This window comes from Anopheles marshallii, chromosome 2 (genome assembly GCF_943734725.1).
Source record: "Anopheles marshallii chromosome 2, idAnoMarsDA_429_01, whole genome shotgun sequence".
In the NCBI taxonomy this organism is placed as follows: domain Eukaryota; kingdom Metazoa; phylum Arthropoda; class Insecta; order Diptera; family Culicidae; genus Anopheles; species Anopheles marshallii.
In genome coordinates, this window is record NC_071326.1 from 26,965,687 (window position 1) to 26,983,796 (window position 18,110).

At 49.8% G+C, this 18,110-nt stretch overlaps 2 protein-coding genes across 2 annotated transcripts; one reads left to right on the forward strand and one right to left on the reverse strand.

Annotated features, from left to right (window-relative positions):
• Positions 1–439: 439 nt before the first annotated feature.
• LOC128719151 (uncharacterized) lies at positions 440–5,963 on the reverse strand. The gene is made up of 10 exons (XM_053812773.1): positions 5,891–5,963; positions 4,074–4,152; positions 3,679–3,779; positions 2,786–3,008; positions 2,435–2,636; positions 2,140–2,354; positions 1,902–2,066; positions 1,474–1,826; positions 698–1,401; positions 440–622 (listed from the first exon to the last, which is right to left on the reverse strand). Exons 1-10 carry the CDS (start codon positions 5,961–5,963, stop codon positions 467–469), a joined length of 2,271 nt encoding a protein of 756 aa, XP_053668748.1. The 3' UTR covers positions 440–466.
• A 2,097-nt stretch (positions 5,964–8,060) lies between these two features.
• On the forward strand, positions 8,061–17,786 carry LOC128710363 (protein split ends-like). The gene is made up of 6 exons (XM_053805415.1): positions 8,061–8,612; positions 8,694–9,049; positions 9,115–9,201; positions 9,269–9,369; positions 9,445–9,748; positions 9,836–17,786. The coding sequence occupies exons 1-6, from the start codon at positions 8,061–8,063 to the stop codon at positions 17,784–17,786; spliced, it is 9,351 nt and encodes a 3,116-aa protein (XP_053661390.1).
• The last annotated feature ends 324 nt before the right edge of the window (positions 17,787–18,110 follow it).

Here is an 18,110-nt window from a genome sequence, read left to right on the forward strand (position 1 = left end):
CAGTCTGACCCTTCAAGACACGGCCTTTCGGTGGAGTATTCGGTAGAGTGTCGTCAAAATAGAAATGTAACGCAACGTTGACCTTACCTATGTCAAGTGTCACGTCTTTCCCACGCCCACAGAAACGCCTGCATTCGTGAACTTCAGAATCGTTCGTTGCGCTTTCTTCCTGCGCTGGTGAGGAGATACCGACCTGGTACCATATGGCGGGCAGCATGTTTTCTTTCCGTTAAATCCAACTACAGAAACCAACTTGAACAGAGTGTGGACGTGAATGTGTGTGCTTGAGAAGTATTAAATTATGTTATTTTTTTTTTACTCATCAACGGTTTGTGTTGGGTTTTTTTTTCTCTGTGTGTTCTGTGTGTATAATTAGTTTAAAGTTTTCTTCATTTGTTGGGAGTGTTAAAAAAGGGACAGTAAAATAAACTCTAAATCACAATAAGCGGGTACGGGTTTGATGTTGCTAGGTTGAGTATCTTACAGTACAGTTTCTTAACCGGTTGATAACACTGTCGAACGTTTCCTCCAAGTCCTCGTACACTGGAATGCCGTGCCGTTTGGCCAGATCAATCAAATAGGCCCGCCCGCGGTTATAGTCTTTGATGGCGGAGGAGGATAGCTGCAAGGAAGATCGGATAAAAGACAGGCATGTATTGGATTGTTATCGGCATTAACCCGATTCCTTCCCACTCACTATTGGTTTGTGGCCGTTCGTTGAAGTTTCGTTCGAGGAAAGCATTTGCACGCACAGCACAACGTTGTAACCTAGACCGATGTAGTGCGCGGCCATTGTCATGGGTGCTAAAGATCGTGTTTCATTTGTAATCGCAAATACGACGATACGGCAAGCGTCGAGCATGGCGGCATCATAGCGCAGTGTACTTTGCGGATCAAACTGCTGCAAACCGCTCTCGTCGCACTTGGCCGGTTCCGTCCGGCCACAGCAAAACCCTTCGTGAAGGGCCGACACGTAATAGCTGAGATTGTGGCGCTTCAGCATCGGAAAAGCCCACCTTTGCCGCCAGCTTGTCTTCATCCAACAGCTTCCCCCGAGATAGACGTCCCGAGCCTCAATCCGTCCCAGTAACGGTTCGTCATCGTCGAAGGGATCGCCATCGAAAGTAAATGCACGTGGTTCGTCGCTCGCTGCCGGGAGTGCACCGGTAAACAGGGGCAACAGTTTCGGTCCCTCACCCGGATCAGCGTCGACAGAAAGGGTACGGCAGATTTCACTGCCACTGCTACTTCTACTGCTAGGTGGTCCAGCCACACTGGGATCGGTTGTTCCATTGGGTGTAGCGACTGCTTCCTCACCATTTCTAGGCAAAACAAATGTCCGAGGGCTTTTGGCGGACCCATTCTCGAACGGTGATAGTTCCGGATTGGTATGGTTCCATGCTAGTGTACAAGAGGCAAAAGAAAACGTTACTATCGCCGAACGTAGCGACATCTCAATCGATGATGTTGTACCTTGCAGATCCGTTAGATACACTGGGGGCTGCTGAAGGTTGGTGCCCTTGATTGGTGACGTGCAGTTGTGCTCGTAGAAATCGAGCATCAGTATCGAGACGCAAGCGTCAATGATGCAAAACTCCTCGAAGCTGATAAGTACATTTTCGACATCGCCCCGTCTTATGAGCTCCGTTTGCACGTCGAGCCCGGTCACTTCCTCGTAACAAAGCAGAATGTTTTGAATGTTGCCCGTGGTGCTGACATTTTCGGGATAACCTAAACTGCACAGTGCTTGCTGACATTGCTTCAGGTTAATACGGGCCGCTTCCGTAATATCCACTGCAACTCGCTCGAACGTTCGTCGCAGAGAGCTGAAGCGAGCGAGAAGTTAGAGTGATTTAGAGCGGATACACATAATTAACAAAGTAAATATGTAATATACAAACATTAATCGCGATGCTAGATTCACTGGTGGTTGAGGGCAACAGTTGCCGAGCAGAACTTCCTTGATCTGTTCCAACGCCGTGGGAATACTGTCCAACACCGGCAGACCACGGCGCAGCACTAGTTGCCTTAGTATAAGCTGATTACTCATGAGATCCATATACTCGCTGAAAGACGAACAATGTGTTTTCTTAACACATTAGCACACTAGGAAAGTAGAATTCCGTTCCCACCACTTACTCTTCCGATAGGGTTTCATTGAGAATTTTCTGTCTGCTGGAGTACGGCAGTAGCACAAGCAATAAATATTTCGAGTTCTGCCCAGCGATGTGTGCCACCTCGATGGCACCAGCAGTGGAGCGAGTCTGGGAGTCGAGCACGAAAAATAGTACCTTCGCCTTTTCCTTGGCGCGGTGTTCAAGTTCGATCAGATCTGGTGTCCAGTGGGATACTTGCTGAGAAGGGAATTATACAACAACAAACAATTATAAAATGTTCTCTAGAATTGCTCTCTCGAAGGGATGTTAATGCTTACTGGATTGTAAAACGAAATGCCGAGCCGGTCGAGGGCCGGAATGGCAACGTCCGCTCGCCACGTAGTCGGATTGCATGAACCACCGAGAAACACTTCCGGACCAGCCGATGGTTCCGTGTCCGTTGCCGGGCCGGGATTCGCCAACACGCTGCCCAGTTCCTCTCCGTTGCGCACCCGCATTGCATGAAACGACGACTGTCGGCTAGTAAGCAATTCACATTCGTGCGGTATACAGGATGGGACATTGATTCGTATTCGGCGAAGAAAGGAAACTAGTTAGTGGATACAGTTTTATCCTTACTGGACGCCACATTCCAGTCCAGTGGTGCAAAAAAAAAGGAGGCCAACTACCCAAAACATTTCGTACAGGATGCTATCGCAGTGAATTCACCGAATGTTAACTGTTCGCCAAGCTGTGGTCGTTCCTGGGGCACGGATGGTGAGGGATTTTGTTGCCGCTGATGCGGTTGTGATGCTGGCGATAGTGTTGTGGTGGCCGCTATCAAGTTGTTTGGACACGTTGTCATGGTAGGCGCTCGTGTGACATTCCTCATGGTGAACACAATATCCCGCACTGAAGCATCGTACCGCAGTTTGCAGATGTGGTTGGGACGAGATAAAGAAAGATTTCTTTTAATTTAAGAAATTACGTGGGTGGCAAAGGAATGTCGAGTAAAGCGAAACTGAGAAAGAAAAAAAAGGGAACAAACAAACCGCAAAAAAAAAATGGCAAATGATCCACCGATCGTACTGCATGGATTTGTAGCTGCAATACAGTACGATGAACGATCAGCATATTAACGGACATAAATAGAAGATGATTGGATGGTGCACAGCGGGAAAGGATAACCAGTATTGCAGGGTTTTATAGGTCAGAATGTCAATGTCAGCCTATCGTTTCAGCTGTGACAGATACAGATTGTTATCAGCACACGCTGAAGGAGCTGTAACTGGCGCACAACAACCATGTTTAAACCAGTATTTATTGAAATGGATTTTGCATGTTTTTTATTCTATCAAACCCTGCCCTATGCATGCACCGTGAACGAAGCAAATGAAAGTTCAGTTTACACTCCAACATGTTAACAGTTCGAATTGGGAATTGGAAATAAAATTGATGATATATGTTTCATTTCATAATGTTTACAGATTAGTATTTTGGAATTAGTTTCTTTAAACACAAAAAAACAGACAGAAAAACGGTGTGGAGGAAATTAGTTTAACATAGTAACTGCTAAGTTTACCTTGCTCCCTCGACAAGGGCTGCTGCAGATCGGCAAACAGTTCAGTGAGGAAGGAACTTTCAGCCGATTCCATCCGTGCCTTCCAGCATCTGAAAGTGTCCCTAAGGGAGTAAAAACACAACAACAAAAGATAAATCGCAATTCGGACCAATTCTGTTATCTTTCTACGTTTTGCGGTATCTTTCCATTTCGATTAAATTATTTACAAAGTGTGCTAATAATAAAGAGACCACCACGAGGCGCGTTGTACGTTAATCAGTCTTATCGGTAGCATTAATAGTCATAAATCAATCTCCTCTTTCGTCAACTGTCCACAACGCGGAAGCAGACTTTCTTTCCCGATTGTTACGGTGTGTTCGCAAATAATTGTTCGGTTCAAATAGTTAAATCCTCACCTCATGAACGTGTAGCATCTATCGTGATATGTTGTTTTTATATCCAGCGTGCTGGGGCGCATCATGACCGTGGATATTGCTGCAAAAACGAGAACGGCAAGAGAGGGATACAATTGTTGATACTGATCCAGTATAGTAAGAGAAACCGTACAGGCAATCCCGTGCCAATAAATCATTTGTCCCTTCCTCGCCCTCACACTTTGCGTGTGCCGCGGATCTATCGTGCCCCCAAAAAAACCACTCAGGCTGTTTGTTGTTTCGGTTTCCTGCTCCGTCGCTGATTGCGTCTAGCTGCGCACGCTGCCCGGAAGTGATTCACTGGAGGTCGCGTAAACAACAACCGCGGGCGTGGGTGACCGATGAGTGTGCGCGAGGCACGATCGCGCGTGAGCGACCGCGACGGAATGCGAGAGGGAAAGAGGTATATTACGCAGGTGGCGGGCTGGTGATGCTTTTCAGTGTTGAGAAAGCAAACATAAATGTTCGATCCCGTTTTACCCACGGCAAGGAACTGACCGATCGTGCATGATGGAGTCGGTTGATTAAATTCAAAAAAGGTTTCGTGAAACGGTATGTAGCAATCACCGCGGGAACGGTCTGACTCATCCGGTGAGAACGTGCCATAATACGCGATCCACTGGTGCTCTCGCGCGGGCAAGCAGCAAAGGTACAATCGTCTCGAGTCACCTCACAGCGACCAGACGATTGATCACCATCGCTTCAGGGAGGAAAGGCTTCGTCAGCAGACCGCGTCATCGTACAGCATTAGATCATTACGAGATTATCCGGGCAGAGTCTTGCGCGCGATTCAGAACCGTTGACTTCTACTCCATTGCGCTTGCTGTTGTGCGTATTATCTTTATGATTGGTATTTTACGCGCCACTTTTACACCGATTAGCGTGAAAGGCACTACTAGGGGACGCAGAAGGCCAATCCTTTCATCTGCTGGTTAGAAGCAGGCGTTCCGTTGCCTTTGTCGCACCGCACAAAACATAAATCTGAGTGCGTTGCTGCGTCAGTGGGTCTTTGAGAGCAGCAGTGGGGGTATCGATTCCGCGCCTACCATGTAACATATGGCCAAAAGGCGACGGTTTGACGGAATTACGTACTTTTCAGGCAGCTGTGCATCACCCTTTTAACCTTGCCCAGGTGGTATAAGGTTAACCCGCACAGGACAAGCGCAAAAATCGATATCAAACAGCACCAAAATGCTGTTCCGATGTTGTGGGTGCTGGCCGAAGAGATAGGGATGGCGGTGGTCCGGGGCAAGCTCCAACGATGTCGCGCCGCAGTTCAAGGATGAGCAACGGTGGGAGAGGAACACACGTGAACCGTTGTTGCACACAAACAATACACACACACACACTAAGCAAATCGCTCTACACACTCCCGCCAGACTAGTGGACGACTTTCCCACCGAGCATTGTCGCGTACTATTTTCCCAAACAATCAAAACCGAAATCGATCCACAGTTTACAGCACAAACGAACACACTTCCAGCCAGAAACGTTTGATCCACCGATTCACGCTCATGTTCTTCGGACTCATGCAATGTCCCTACGCTGTGCTAAACCGTTGAGTGAAGCTATCCATCCAGCGTACAGCGCGAGCATGCCATCCGCTTGATGTCGAAACTGTTGTATTTTTAGAACTGACGTCATACGCAGCCAGATAAGCATGTCTCTGGCGCATACATACGGTACGCAGCGGTCGAAAAGGACCTGTTTACGCTTTCAAACGGCTAGTCGCACCCTTAACGATCAATATTCATCAGCAAGACGAAATTATTCATTTATAATTACCCAAAAACACTTACGACACTTGAGCAGCGTTAGCAAATCAACAGACAAAACAAACTTTCCACACCAACAAACCCGTTTATTATCCATGCTTGACAGCCCGTTTCGAGTGGCGTTATGTCAAAAAGAGCGTGTATAGAGCTGTGTTGAACGATTAATGCTGCGGCTTCGAGTGCGCATTACGTTGAAGGGGTTTGGAATTGTACGATTTTACTGAATTTTACTTATAAATTTTGCTATATTTTCAACATAAAAAAAATCAAATAACTATGAGCTGACTATAGAGCAAATTTCTCATTCTAAGAATGACTTTCAGGCAAGAGCAATGCTACATGGTGTCATGCGCGTTTTCCATGGCGTTAGGTCGTTTTACGGGATAGATTACATGTACATCACTTTTACTGCTCTTCACTGCTTGGAAGAAAACAAACCAGAAGATAAATGTTGCTACATTAATTCCATCCAAAGCATACAAACATTGGCCAGCATCCGATGATGGATTTAAATTTTTCACCCACTCCGACTTGCCGCCACGGGTGCAAACCAACCATTGAACGTTCAACCACCATCTATAAACGGACCAGACTGGCAGCTGAAGTTGTTCGAAGTCAGAGTAGGCTGCACGCACCCTATTTTCATTTTACTTTGTGCAAACGAGAGAAGAAATTGGCCATTTTATCAAGGATTTTGAAAGTTGCCCCAAGCGGGTAAAGGTAGTGACGCATCGCACGCTGAGTGAACCGAGAACCACCATTAAACGGGGACCGCTCCTTGCATTCGGAAACGGAAATCGAAACCGCGTCATCTGGCCCCTGTTTTTTTTTTTCGTTCGCATCCAAATCCGTCGGAATCCTTTTACCGTGCACCTTTTCTTCCCTCTCGCTCGCACAGTCAGGAAAAAAACGCTAGCCAGAATGGGCGCGAGAAAGTGATGAACATGTATATAAATATTCAAGAGTGCACCCCTGACCCGGTTACCAAGTGATGTGACAACGCAAACGCCGTTCTACTGGATGCGTTCTGGAGTGTGTGAAGATCGGTGGCTAATCCTGTACGTGCAGTGGGGAAGATATCTATATTTTGCAAAGGAAACGGGGCGAGAGGACCGCAGCGGAACTTGCACACACTCACACACCGAACGCTTCCGTTGCGTCTCCTGGTCCGGAGCGTGTGTAAATACACCAGAGAAGAGAGCAGTGGCTAGTGTTGCGTTGCCTGCTGTTGTTCGGTGTGTGGCATTACGCACACGCACACGCGTACGCGCCCCGTGCGATAGCGTTAAGGCTTGAGAAAAGGTTAGTGTGTTATGTTCCGAAATATGTCCGAAAATTTCGTCACAGTTGCGTACCAGTGCGATACGGGACGGTAAAGTGTAGTAATTAAAACAATTTGTTTTGAAAACGCGAGAGCGAAAAAAAACAAGACAATCAAAATGGCCGCCGCGCGGTGCTGCAAAATTCCGGAAAATGTGTGTGTCGTCCGATCGGCAGCAGGATTAGCATACTAAACCGTATGCGAGTTGGAGATCGGTGTGGTCGGCGGGTTAATACGGTGTGTTTATGCTGCCCCTTGATGGTGCTACTGTGCCAATCGGGTAATAATCATCATCATCGTCGTCATCTCCCTGCGCCCCACGGTCCACGGTGAGAATCTATTTTTGCGAGCGCGGCGGTAATTGGCCGTGCGCGTTTTTTTTTTGCAATGGCTAAGGCAGAAATTCGCGTGTGTACAGTGTGACGACCGATCAGCAACGGAGGCGACGGTTTTTTTTTTGCACGGTGTTAGTGTTGGTGATTCTTTTCCACTTCCCGTCCGGGTGCTGTTGGTGCCGGTTTAGCGGGTTAGTGCGCTGTTTCCCATTTTGCCATTTTTGTTGGCCAAACATTATATTTTTACGCTTCAATATTCGGTGGGATTGCTTTCGTCAAAAGTGTAAAGAATGTGTGCCTGTGTGTGCGTGTGTCATTAAGGGGTGAGCGAAAGCATACGTGAGTGTGTGTGTGTGTGTGTATGTGTGCGGCTACGTTCTTGGGAAGCAATGTTTACAATGATTCATTAGCTCTGTTCGATGCACCTGCTTTGCTGGTGTTATTTCGGCGTAATTCGTCTAAAAAGTAACACTTTTTCTCTTGTTATTATTCTCACTATTATCACTATACTATTCTCAGTAAATAACAAGCGAAGAAAATGGGTGAAAATCCCAACGACGTAAGTCCGCAGGTGTGGAAGGAATGGATACTGGAGGCGATACGGCGCATCCGGTTTCAGAAGCAGCGGCCTAGCATACAGCGCATCTGCCAGGCCATCGGCAGTCATCACAAGTTCCACGAGGACATCGTGGCTGAAAAGCTGGAGGAAGCGGTCGAGGCCGGTTCGGTGCTGAAGGTGTACAACAAGGGCTTGCATTCGTACAAGGCGCCCACCTCGACCCAACGGCGCGTCATCAACGTCACGAACGACAGCAATCTGTCCCGGCTGGTGGCAAAAGCGGTCCGGGATTTGGGCGAGTTCGATGGGTCGTCACAGAAATCGATCGAAAACTATGTACAACAGACGAACAACCTTCATATAGCACCCGATACCGACTACAAGAGTGTTATCCGTAGCGCGATCCGGATCGCGCTCGGTGAGGATACGATCATGCAGGAAGGTCGGCTGTACAAACCGGGCCCGGTGTTCAAACCGATCGGGAAGCGCAAATCAACCTCGCCCAAAAAGCGTGGCAGCAAGCATTTAGATGTAAGTGTTTCGTACGCAGCCCATACGGCGGAAGTAGACGGCATTGGTTTAATGCTTTTTATATCTCGTTCTCACTTTTAGCGCTCCGCTGACGGTAACATTTGTGTGGTGTGCCAGGAAGCGGACGGCAACGCGTCCGATGATGAGTGTGAAGCACTCACCAGCTGTAGCAGTTGTGGAGCAGGGCTGCACGACAGCTGCGCGACCGGAAATGGGCACAGCAGCAGAACGGTAACGCTTTCCCGCTTGTTGGAGAAGGGCAACATTTGGCACTGTGAAGAGTGCAAGGTGTGCGATGCATGTGCGGATCAGGATGATGATGAGGACAGCGTGAAAGGTGTTTGTTTGCTGGACTGTTGGAGCTGCAAGAAACATTTTCACCTTTCCTGTCTCAATCCACCACTGTCGGAGATGAAAAAATGCAAAACCGCTTGGAGGTAAGGTGTAGGTTTTGAACACGCTGAAGCTTTTTTAACAATTTTGCATTTGTTTACCCTTTTAGGTGCTCTGATTGCTTAAGCCAGTCTAGGGACAGTGATAGAAAGTCCAGCATAATGCCACCAGTGACGGGTGAAAAGAAGCGAAAAAGGTGTGCAGAAATGATTTCATTGTTGCGAAAGATGTTTTTATTTGCATACTTTTTCCCTCATCAACAGATTACTCACTGGCGATAAAGATCCAAAGGGGAGTACAGAAGTTATCAGTCTACCAGTACCTTACAAAAATCCATACGATTCAACCAATGAAGACGCTATAGGTAAGCAGAGCTAGCTACCGTCGTGGAAGTACGTTCGTATTGATGTAACAAATGGCCTTTTTATTACTATCGTAGAGAAACAAACACTCCCAGAAGGTGTGACACAGCAGGACGCCGAACTGTACAAGTACGTTCGCGAACAGTCGACCAAGATTGTCGTTGGGGTATCGAAGACAACTAGCAAATATAACAATAACAACAGTGAACGTGGTCGACATTTCTCGCCCGAGCGTCCCAGTCACCAGAGCACGAACAGTATTCTCCAACAATCCCCATCGAAACTGATGGCAGCGCAGGATCGTTGTCCGGCGGCGATAGAGTTCGGGAAGTACGAAATCGAAACGTGGTATTCAAGTCCCTTCCCGCAGGAGTACGCCAGGTAAGTTAACGCATTTGCCGATCAGGATTGAATGGCATTTATTTATCACAAAACGTGGCGTTTTTCTTCCACCTTTCTGAATGCTAGGCTGCCGAAGCTGTTTCTGTGTGAATTCTGCCTAAAGTACACCAAGAGCAAGGCGGTACTGCAACGGCATCAGGACAAATGCTCCTGGCGCAATCCGCCCGGTACGGAGATCTATCGCCACGATGGTGTGTCCGTGTTCGAGGTGGATGGAAATGCGAACAAAATCTACTGTCAGAATCTGTGCCTGCTGGCGAAACTGTTCCTTGACCACAAAACGCTGTACTACGATGTGGAACCGTTTCTGTTTTACGTGCTGACGCGCTACGATCGCAAGGGCTACCACTTGGTGGGGTATTTCTCGAAGGAAAAACACTGTCAGCAAAAATATAACGTTTCGTGCATTATGACGATGCCACAGTATCAGCGGCAAGGTTACGGCCGATTTCTGATCGATTTCAGCTACCTGCTCAGCCGCGAGGAAGGCCAACCGGGCACGCCCGAGAAACCGCTGTCCGATCTTGGCCGGGTGTCTTACTATGCATACTGGAAATCGACCGTACTGAACTATCTGCATGATTATCGATGTCGTACGGAAGTGGCAGACAGTGCTCGATCGCGTGTACCTTTCTCGATACAGCAGATCTCGCAAGAAACGGGCATGGTTATACCGGACATTGTGCTCGCACTGCAGCTGTTATCCTTCATCAAGTACCGCAAGATCGATCGGGGTGGTGGCTTTAAGGTGTACCAGCCACTCATATGCATCGATTGGCGGCTGGTCGATAAGCAGCATGAACGCATGGTACGTTCCAGGGCGCGGCTTGCTATCGAAAAGGAATGTCTTCGATGGACGCCACTGTTTCTGTCTAACACGGCATCATTTTCTGAGCTTGATGGTAGCAACATTCCAATGGATGTGATTGAAACGGCCGCCGATAGTGAGCCTACTGCTGGTGCTGCAAGTCTAGTGAATCCCATTAGTCCAAAGCCGGAAGACGAATCGGACCAGGAGAAAGAGCAATTCAAATCATCACGAAATGTTTCTCTCTCGAAAGGAGATGGTGCAGCTTCACAACATCCGTCACATCGAAAGGGAGAATCGGGTAGAAGAAAAAAGCGTGGAAGAGATCCGACACCGCCGACAACGGACACCGTTACGGCACGTGTCCATAGCGATTCACCCATCACGGGTGGTACTCGTAACAAATCCCATGCCCTGAAAGTGGAAGAAAACACGGATGACGATGAAACTGTGGTTGCTGCCCTAACGTCTCGCAATATTGCTACTGGCACCAGTGGTCGAAAGAGAGGTCGGGTGGTGCAGGAGAAAGAAACTACCAAACTGGGAAGTGTAAACACGTTCGAAAGGCTACGCAAACGACGTAGGTTGGACTCGGAAGAGACCGGAGAGGAAAAAACACCCGTTTACAGCAATCTGTTGAAAGATTCCTCACCCATTACGGGTAGGGTTAGTGGTCTCAGAAGAAAGCGTCTAAATATGAGGCTTTCTGATTCCGAGCAGGAAGTGGATGCAGAACGAACACGACCTGTGAGTGAATCAAGAGCAAAGCCCATCAAACAATCGACACGAGATGGAGCCACTGTAAACGGTGGTGTGTTCGGTCGCAACAGCAACGTTTCGAATGCAAGAGATACATCGATCGACGAAACCGAACAAGTCCCGTCGCCGGTAGTCGCTGCACTTGCCAAACGAACAGGTGGCACAGGAATGCGAAACTCAAAACGGTTGGCCAGTAGTCCGGCTAACGCAATCGAAAGTGAAGAACAAATCGAAACGATACAGGCTGTAGAGAAAACGAAACCGTTTCGAAGCTCCTCAACGGCAGGATCGGTGAGGCAGAAGCAACATCACACAGTACCCGAAGTAACGCCCTATACGTTACCCGCCTCATCGTCCTCAGCGTCTACTGGGGGATCGGGTTCGCTTCCAGCCACGAAGAAGGAAGCAACTACAGCAAACGTTAACGCCATCAGTTCGAATAGTAATAAGTTACGCCATAAAAGTTCCCCTACAACAGGCGCTGGGCGTAGCCATAAGAAACGGCAGGGCAAGAAGACGATCGTGCCGGTGGCGGATGCAAGCGAGGATTATTCATCGGGCGAAGCGGATGATGAAATGGAGGAGGAAACACGCAGCGCACCGTCAACAATAGCACCAACAGTTGCGAAGAAATCTCCCACTAAAACCCCCACAACACCCGTTGCCACACTGACCGTGAATAATGGTACGAGCACCGCAATGCCATTGAAAGTGTCACCACGTTCACCACGCGATCATTCGTTGAGTCCGAACGCAAAGTCTCAGAAAAACAACGATGGTTCAAAGAGTAAGACAATAAGTGAACGACGTGTGAAGGAGGAAAACAACGCGGATAGAGCTCTTAATAGGGCAGCTAAGGGTGCGTCTGATTCCTTGGCACACACGAAGCCAGCTACCAACGATAAAAGTGCTTTGCAACCAGTACAGGAAAGTGCTGCAGCATTGGAAAAAGCGTCAGAAAGTACAAGTACAAGCTCAAGTAATTTGACTCAAACGGCAGACAAACGGACACAACATGCGGATGCTACAAATGAAGTGGTAGCTTCTGGTTCCAAAGAGGATACAGTGAAGGAAGAATCGAGCACTCAGACTAGCCGTTCATCTGCGGAAGGTAGCTCCGTTATTAGTAGACCGACCGGGTTGTCGGCGGGTTCCGTAGAACAAGTTAAAGAAAATGTCGCCAAGACTGAGCAGAAGGAAGGAGTAATTCTACAGGCACCGTCATCCGCACCTGTTACTCCGGAGAAGGACAACAGTCGGTCAGTGGCAAACAAAGAATCCTACGCACGAACTGTTCCGAAAGCATCCGAGCTAGGGAAAAGTGATGTGTCCAAGGTAACGTCGCAGAGCAGTAGCGTTATAAGCGAAGCACCACTCGTGAATGGGGTAGAGATCAACGAAAAAATCTCTGTGATAACCGAATCAAAAAACTGTTTACCACCAAGTGACCCATCGCCGGCCCAGTCGGCAATGTCGGATACCGTTGAATCGTTGAAGGTAACCGACCAAGGACACGGTGCTAATGCTTCAGGAACGTGTGTGACGCCTGAAAAGAAACCCATTGGAACGGGCACGGCAACGATAGTTGATGGGCAATCGAATGGTACGCAGTGTTCCCCCAAGCAAAAGGTTGCAATCGATGCTGACAACAGTACAAATCGATCATCCGTAGATCGTATTTCAAATAGCACCAACAATACGGCCAGTGTGTTGAAGATAAACGAAAATTACGATAAACACCATCACAACCAGCAGCAGCATCACTCGGAACCGCTTCGTAACCGGCCGAAAGTAATAGTGGATAGTATCTCGAGCACGGGTGACACGAAAGCGAAGGAAGATCAACCAACAGATACTACTAAAGCAACCGAAGTCATCAGAGCAAGGGAAGATTCCAACGCGTCCGGTACGGTTAAGGAGTGCAACGTCACAGAAGGTGGAACCGGTGGTACCGGTGGCAATGAATCGGGAATAATTCAACAAACGTCGGCGATTGTACCACCAGGGAATAACAGCACCAGCAACTCTGCTGCACCAACGATGCATGAGATGGCAATGCACAAGAAAAAGTTCATGAAAACGATGGACAACGCCAATGACACATCTCAGCAACAGGCCACGAAACCATTGGCTATCGCAAACGAAAAATCGGATCAATCAGTAATCAGGCAGACCGATGAGGTGCAAAGCAATGCGAAGATAGCTAGCGTGACCCAAACTGGGATTAGCAGCAGCAGTACCAATGTACCTGTTTCAATAGCCGCAACGGCCTCCGATGTAGCGTGCGTGCCCAGTGTGGATATTAAGAAGGAAAAGTCACAAACAAAAACTACAAATAATGTTGCATCCTCATCCTCTTTAACTGTATCGCCCGTATCCACGGCATCGTCGAAGGGTACAAAAAACGATTCGTTTAAGATGGCATCGTCGCATAGTAGCAGTATAGGGAAGGGTTCCGACCCTTCCGTCGTAAGCACGGCTACTTCTTGCGCTACCGCGGTTGTAACAAGCGCTGCTGGCACACTGCAGCATCAATCGATGGGCGAAGTTGGCAAGCGAGGCACAACTGATTCAAATGCGGCAGTAGGTTATGGGCCAGAACCGAAGGTGGAATCGAAACGAGCAAAGGATAAATACACTGCCGGAAGCAGTTCGTCCGCTAACAGCACGAATATCGTTACCGCTCCAGTAATAAGCATGCCAGAAGAAAGTAGCCAAACTGGAGGAAAGACCAGCCGTAGTAACTCATCTTCGTCCTCGGCAAGTGAACCGCAACCGCAGGTGGGAAAACGTTCCGGTTCTACATCGTCCACCAGTTCTTCGTCGGGAACTAGTGGCACAAAGGGAGACCATCCGTCGTCGTCCGCCAGTACAGCGATGACATCGGTAGCAACTGTAACTGCAACATCCAAACGCTCGGAAGCCAGTGCACGCAAAGAAGCGATGAAGCACAATGCGGCCAACTCATACGGTAGTAACCAGAGTGCTAACAGCACCAACAACACCGCAGTCAACAACCATTGCAAAGTTGTACAGGCGGACAGTCATCAGCTGCATCAGCAGCAGCAGCCACAGCAACATCTACAGCAGCACCCACAGCAACTCTCGCAACAACATCCTCCTCAACACCAGCAAAATCCACTTCAGCTTCCGCACCAGCAGCAGCACCATCAGCAGCAGCAACAATCGGCACAGCAGCAGTATCACATGGGCTCGAAATCATCGGCCAACATGTCGCCCTTGTTAATGGACGGAACGGGAGTGGCTGGAACTTCGATGCAAGGCATGGGTGCTGCCAGTCTGGCGAACAATATACCAGTGAGCTCGTCACCGTCCGCAGGAGTGCCTGGGAATGTGCACAGCGGTAGCATGATGATGTCCGCCGGTCCTGGGATGGGACCGACAAGTGTTGGTGGCGGTAGCAACACCCTCATGGGAATGAACAATGCATCGTCCTGCCGTACGGATAAACATTCATCCAAACACTCGATGCACGATCCAAAGACGACAATCGATTTGAACAAAATGACGTCCCAGTTCCCCGGTATCAATCAGCTACCGAGTTACGCACCATCCCAGTACTGGCAGCTCGATCCATACTACCAAGGCTACAATTTGACGCATCTGGATACGAGCAGCCAAAAGTCGCCGAACAAGTTTCATCTCGATCTAGCCACCAGCATGGCGTACGGAAGCTTTCCTTCTAACTTGTACCCTTCCTTCCAGCATCAGGAGCAACAGTACCAGCAAGTTGCGCAAGCAACATCAACACCTGCATACCAGCCGAAGGAACGTAACAATGTGAAATCGGATCGAAAAGGTGCCAATTCCGGTGCCGGAGGTGCGATCGAGCAATCGTCTACGTCATCTTCGTCCTCTGGTGGCACGAAGCATGGGAAATCCTCGTCTAAATCCACCTCGAACGCTACGGCAACCGATGATGGTAGCAAATATAAGCCGAACAATACACCGGATGTACACCATCTGTCGCAACATTCCTCGCAGCAGCAACAGCAACAGCAGGCGCAGCATCAGCAGCAGCAACAACAACAGCAACTGTGTCCGTCCCCGTACGACCCAGGATTGTTGTGCGCGAAAGCGAATCAGTACCATCATCTGTCCTCCGCTCAGATAGTCCAGCATCCTCATCAGCTTGCTCAGCAACACCACCAACAGCAGCAGCAGCAGCAGCAACAGCATCAACAGCAGCATCAACATCATCAACATCAGCAACAGCAACACCACCAGCAGCAACACCAACATCAGCAGCAACAACAGCATGCCCAGCAACAGCACACCCAACAACAGCAGCACAAATCGATCCAGAAGGGCAAGAATGACAACTCCGCCAACAAGCTGAACGATTCATCGTGCATGGTTGCCGGTGCGGCAAAGTCCTCTCCGACGGTACCCGATCCGGCCGCATCCTGTCACGCATCGGTACAGCAAACGATGCACCTGATGGGTAATGCCGCCGGTCAAAAAGCTGGCGGTTTCCCGGGCGAGACCGACCTGCACGGTGATGGGGCAACGGGTGCGCCGCCGGACATGAAGCAGCAGGGTGGCACTCCGGGTGCGGGCAGTGAACATTCCATCGGTGTGTACACGCCGGAATCGACGACGTCGAACTCGGTGCAGAGTTTGCATCAGTACGGTCAGTGCGATATAGACGTAAGCCAGTTGGGATTGGAATCACCGGCGAGCATAGCGAGCGACGTAACATCCCAGAACTCGGCCGATGCGATCCGACCACCGAGCGTAGTGTCGCAGCATGGCGGCACAATCGGAGGACCATATTCGGACTGTTCCGTGCATCAGCAGCAGCAGCAACAGTTGCAACAGCAGCATCAATCACAAATGCACATGGCCATGCATACGCATGTGCCGGAAACGAGTCCACAGCATCCTCCGCAGCAGATGACAATAATAGCCAACAATAGTGGCGGTAGCGGCGGTGTTGCCGCGAGTGGCGGTGGTTCCGCTAACGGAGGCAGTAGTCGCGGGAAGCAACATCCGTCGCAGCAACATCTCGGTCAGCAGCAGCAGATAGCACACGGTGGAAATAGTGGCACGGGTCGGTCACAGCGAGCGTCCACACCGAAAGTGAGCCGCAATACGCCAACACCCGGTGCGCAGCAGGCGCGTCATCAAAGCCGAACTACTCCACCGGTGGTTAGTAACGTGATTCAACCGATCGTAAGCCCCGGCCATCATCAACAGCAGCAGCAGCAACACCAGCAACAGCAGCAGCAACAGGCAGCAATGCAAGCGGCATCATTGAATCAGCAGCAGCAGCAACAACACCAGCAACAGTTGGCGCTCCAGCAGCAGATGCACCAAACGTACAGTACCATCACCGGGCAGTCGCTTAACCACCAAGCGCACGGACAGAACATGCATCAGGCTGCGGCAAGTAGCGGTTACCTGGGTGGCCAGCTGACACTGCCCGGGCAGGCCCCACCCTATCCGCAATCACCGACATCGTACGGTAGTGTAATCCAGCACCGTATGTCCAACAACCACACACCGGCCAGTTTGCACAGCCCGCACCAGCGCCTGGGAGCATCACCCGTTTCATCGTGTGCCGTATCGTCGGCCAACAACTTTTACGTGCAGCAGCAGCAACAGTCCGGTGGTGTAACTCACCCCGGTTCGCATACACCGATCCCGCAGGCACCGACACCGGCTCCAACGCCAACACCAACACCGACCCCGCAGCTTGAACCTCAGTCCTGTCAGGGCGGTCCCCCCGGTGGTACGGGTCAGCAGCTTCAGCAGCAAGGCCCCCAAATATCCTGTCTCTCCAAGCTGCAGCAGCTCACGACGAACGTGGACATCTGCAACTCACCCGTCACGCCACCCCCGTCCGCCCATCACGCGACCCATTCTCATGCGGGTGGAAGCGGGGCACCTAGTTCCAATCCATCGGCTGGCGGTATGGTGGCGGCACAAAATGTAGTCCGCAACATATCGACGCCCCCGGTATCGATCCATTCGGCCCAGATGTCCACGATCAACTATCACAAATACTACACGGGCAACATGAACATGCCGACGATCGCACAAAATGCAGTCGCGGCGGCTGCCGTAGCTGGTGCTGCCCGACGCAATGCGGCGGCTGCTTCGACCGCCCAAATACAGCACATGGCCGCTGCGGCAAACCGGTCCAGCAGCGTGAGTCCGAATGTGGCCATCAGCACCAACCTGATGTCGCCGTACGGTTCATTGAATGGGTACCGGATGACGACGGCCGGTCAGTCACCGGGGACCGGTGGATACATTGGCAATCCGGCCGCGGGTTTCATCCAGAACTCGGCCCAGCTTGGGCCGGTACAGATGGGCGTGATGAACATGCAGTCGCAGTACCAGGACCCGAGTGCCATTCAGCGAGCCCAACAGAATTCGATGTATTCGTCGTATTCGGCCTATCTGCCTCCCATGAGGCGCTAGTAATGGGGCGAGTTTTTCTCGCGAACAACCATAAAACAAACAGCAAATGTTCCGCTTTTGAGGCTGTGCATAGTAGAACGCGGGGCGATGTTTGTGATTCCGGGCAGGAAAGCAATGCATCTTCACGCCTTAACCGTCATGGATCATAGCAGCAACCATTAATTCGCAACAAATCGATTTTGCCATCATATGTGTATGCACTCGGTGGGATTTTTTTAAAAAATTTGTATGTTTGTGATGTGAGGTTGGCAGTAACCTTCAGAAAGTAAAGGTTAGGGCAATTGACTATGTATCCACCACAGCTCTACAGTAAGCTCAATAGTT

Excerpts from the sequence above, each read along its gene's own strand:
- LOC128719151 (XM_053812773.1), bottom strand. The coding sequence starts at position 5,963 with ATGGATAATAAACGGGTTTGTTGGTGTGGAAAGTTTGTTTTGTCTGTT. Across the intron at positions 3,780-4,073 it reads AGATGCTACACGTTCATGAG|GGACACTTTCAGATGCTGGA; the intron begins GTGAGGATTTAA and ends TTACTCCCTTAG. Across the intron at positions 1,402-1,473 it reads GTATCTAACGGATCTGCAAG|CATGGAACCATACCAATCCG; the intron begins GTACAACATCAT and ends CTTGTACACTAG.
- LOC128710363 (XM_053805415.1), top strand. The coding sequence starts at position 8,061 with ATGGGTGAAAATCCCAACGACGTAAGTCCGCAGGTGTGGAAGGAATGG. Across the intron at positions 8,613-8,693 it reads GTGGCAGCAAGCATTTAGAT|CGCTCCGCTGACGGTAACAT; the intron begins GTAAGTGTTTCG and ends TCTCACTTTTAG. Across the intron at positions 9,370-9,444 it reads AACCAATGAAGACGCTATAG|AGAAACAAACACTCCCAGAA; the intron begins GTAAGCAGAGCT and ends TTACTATCGTAG.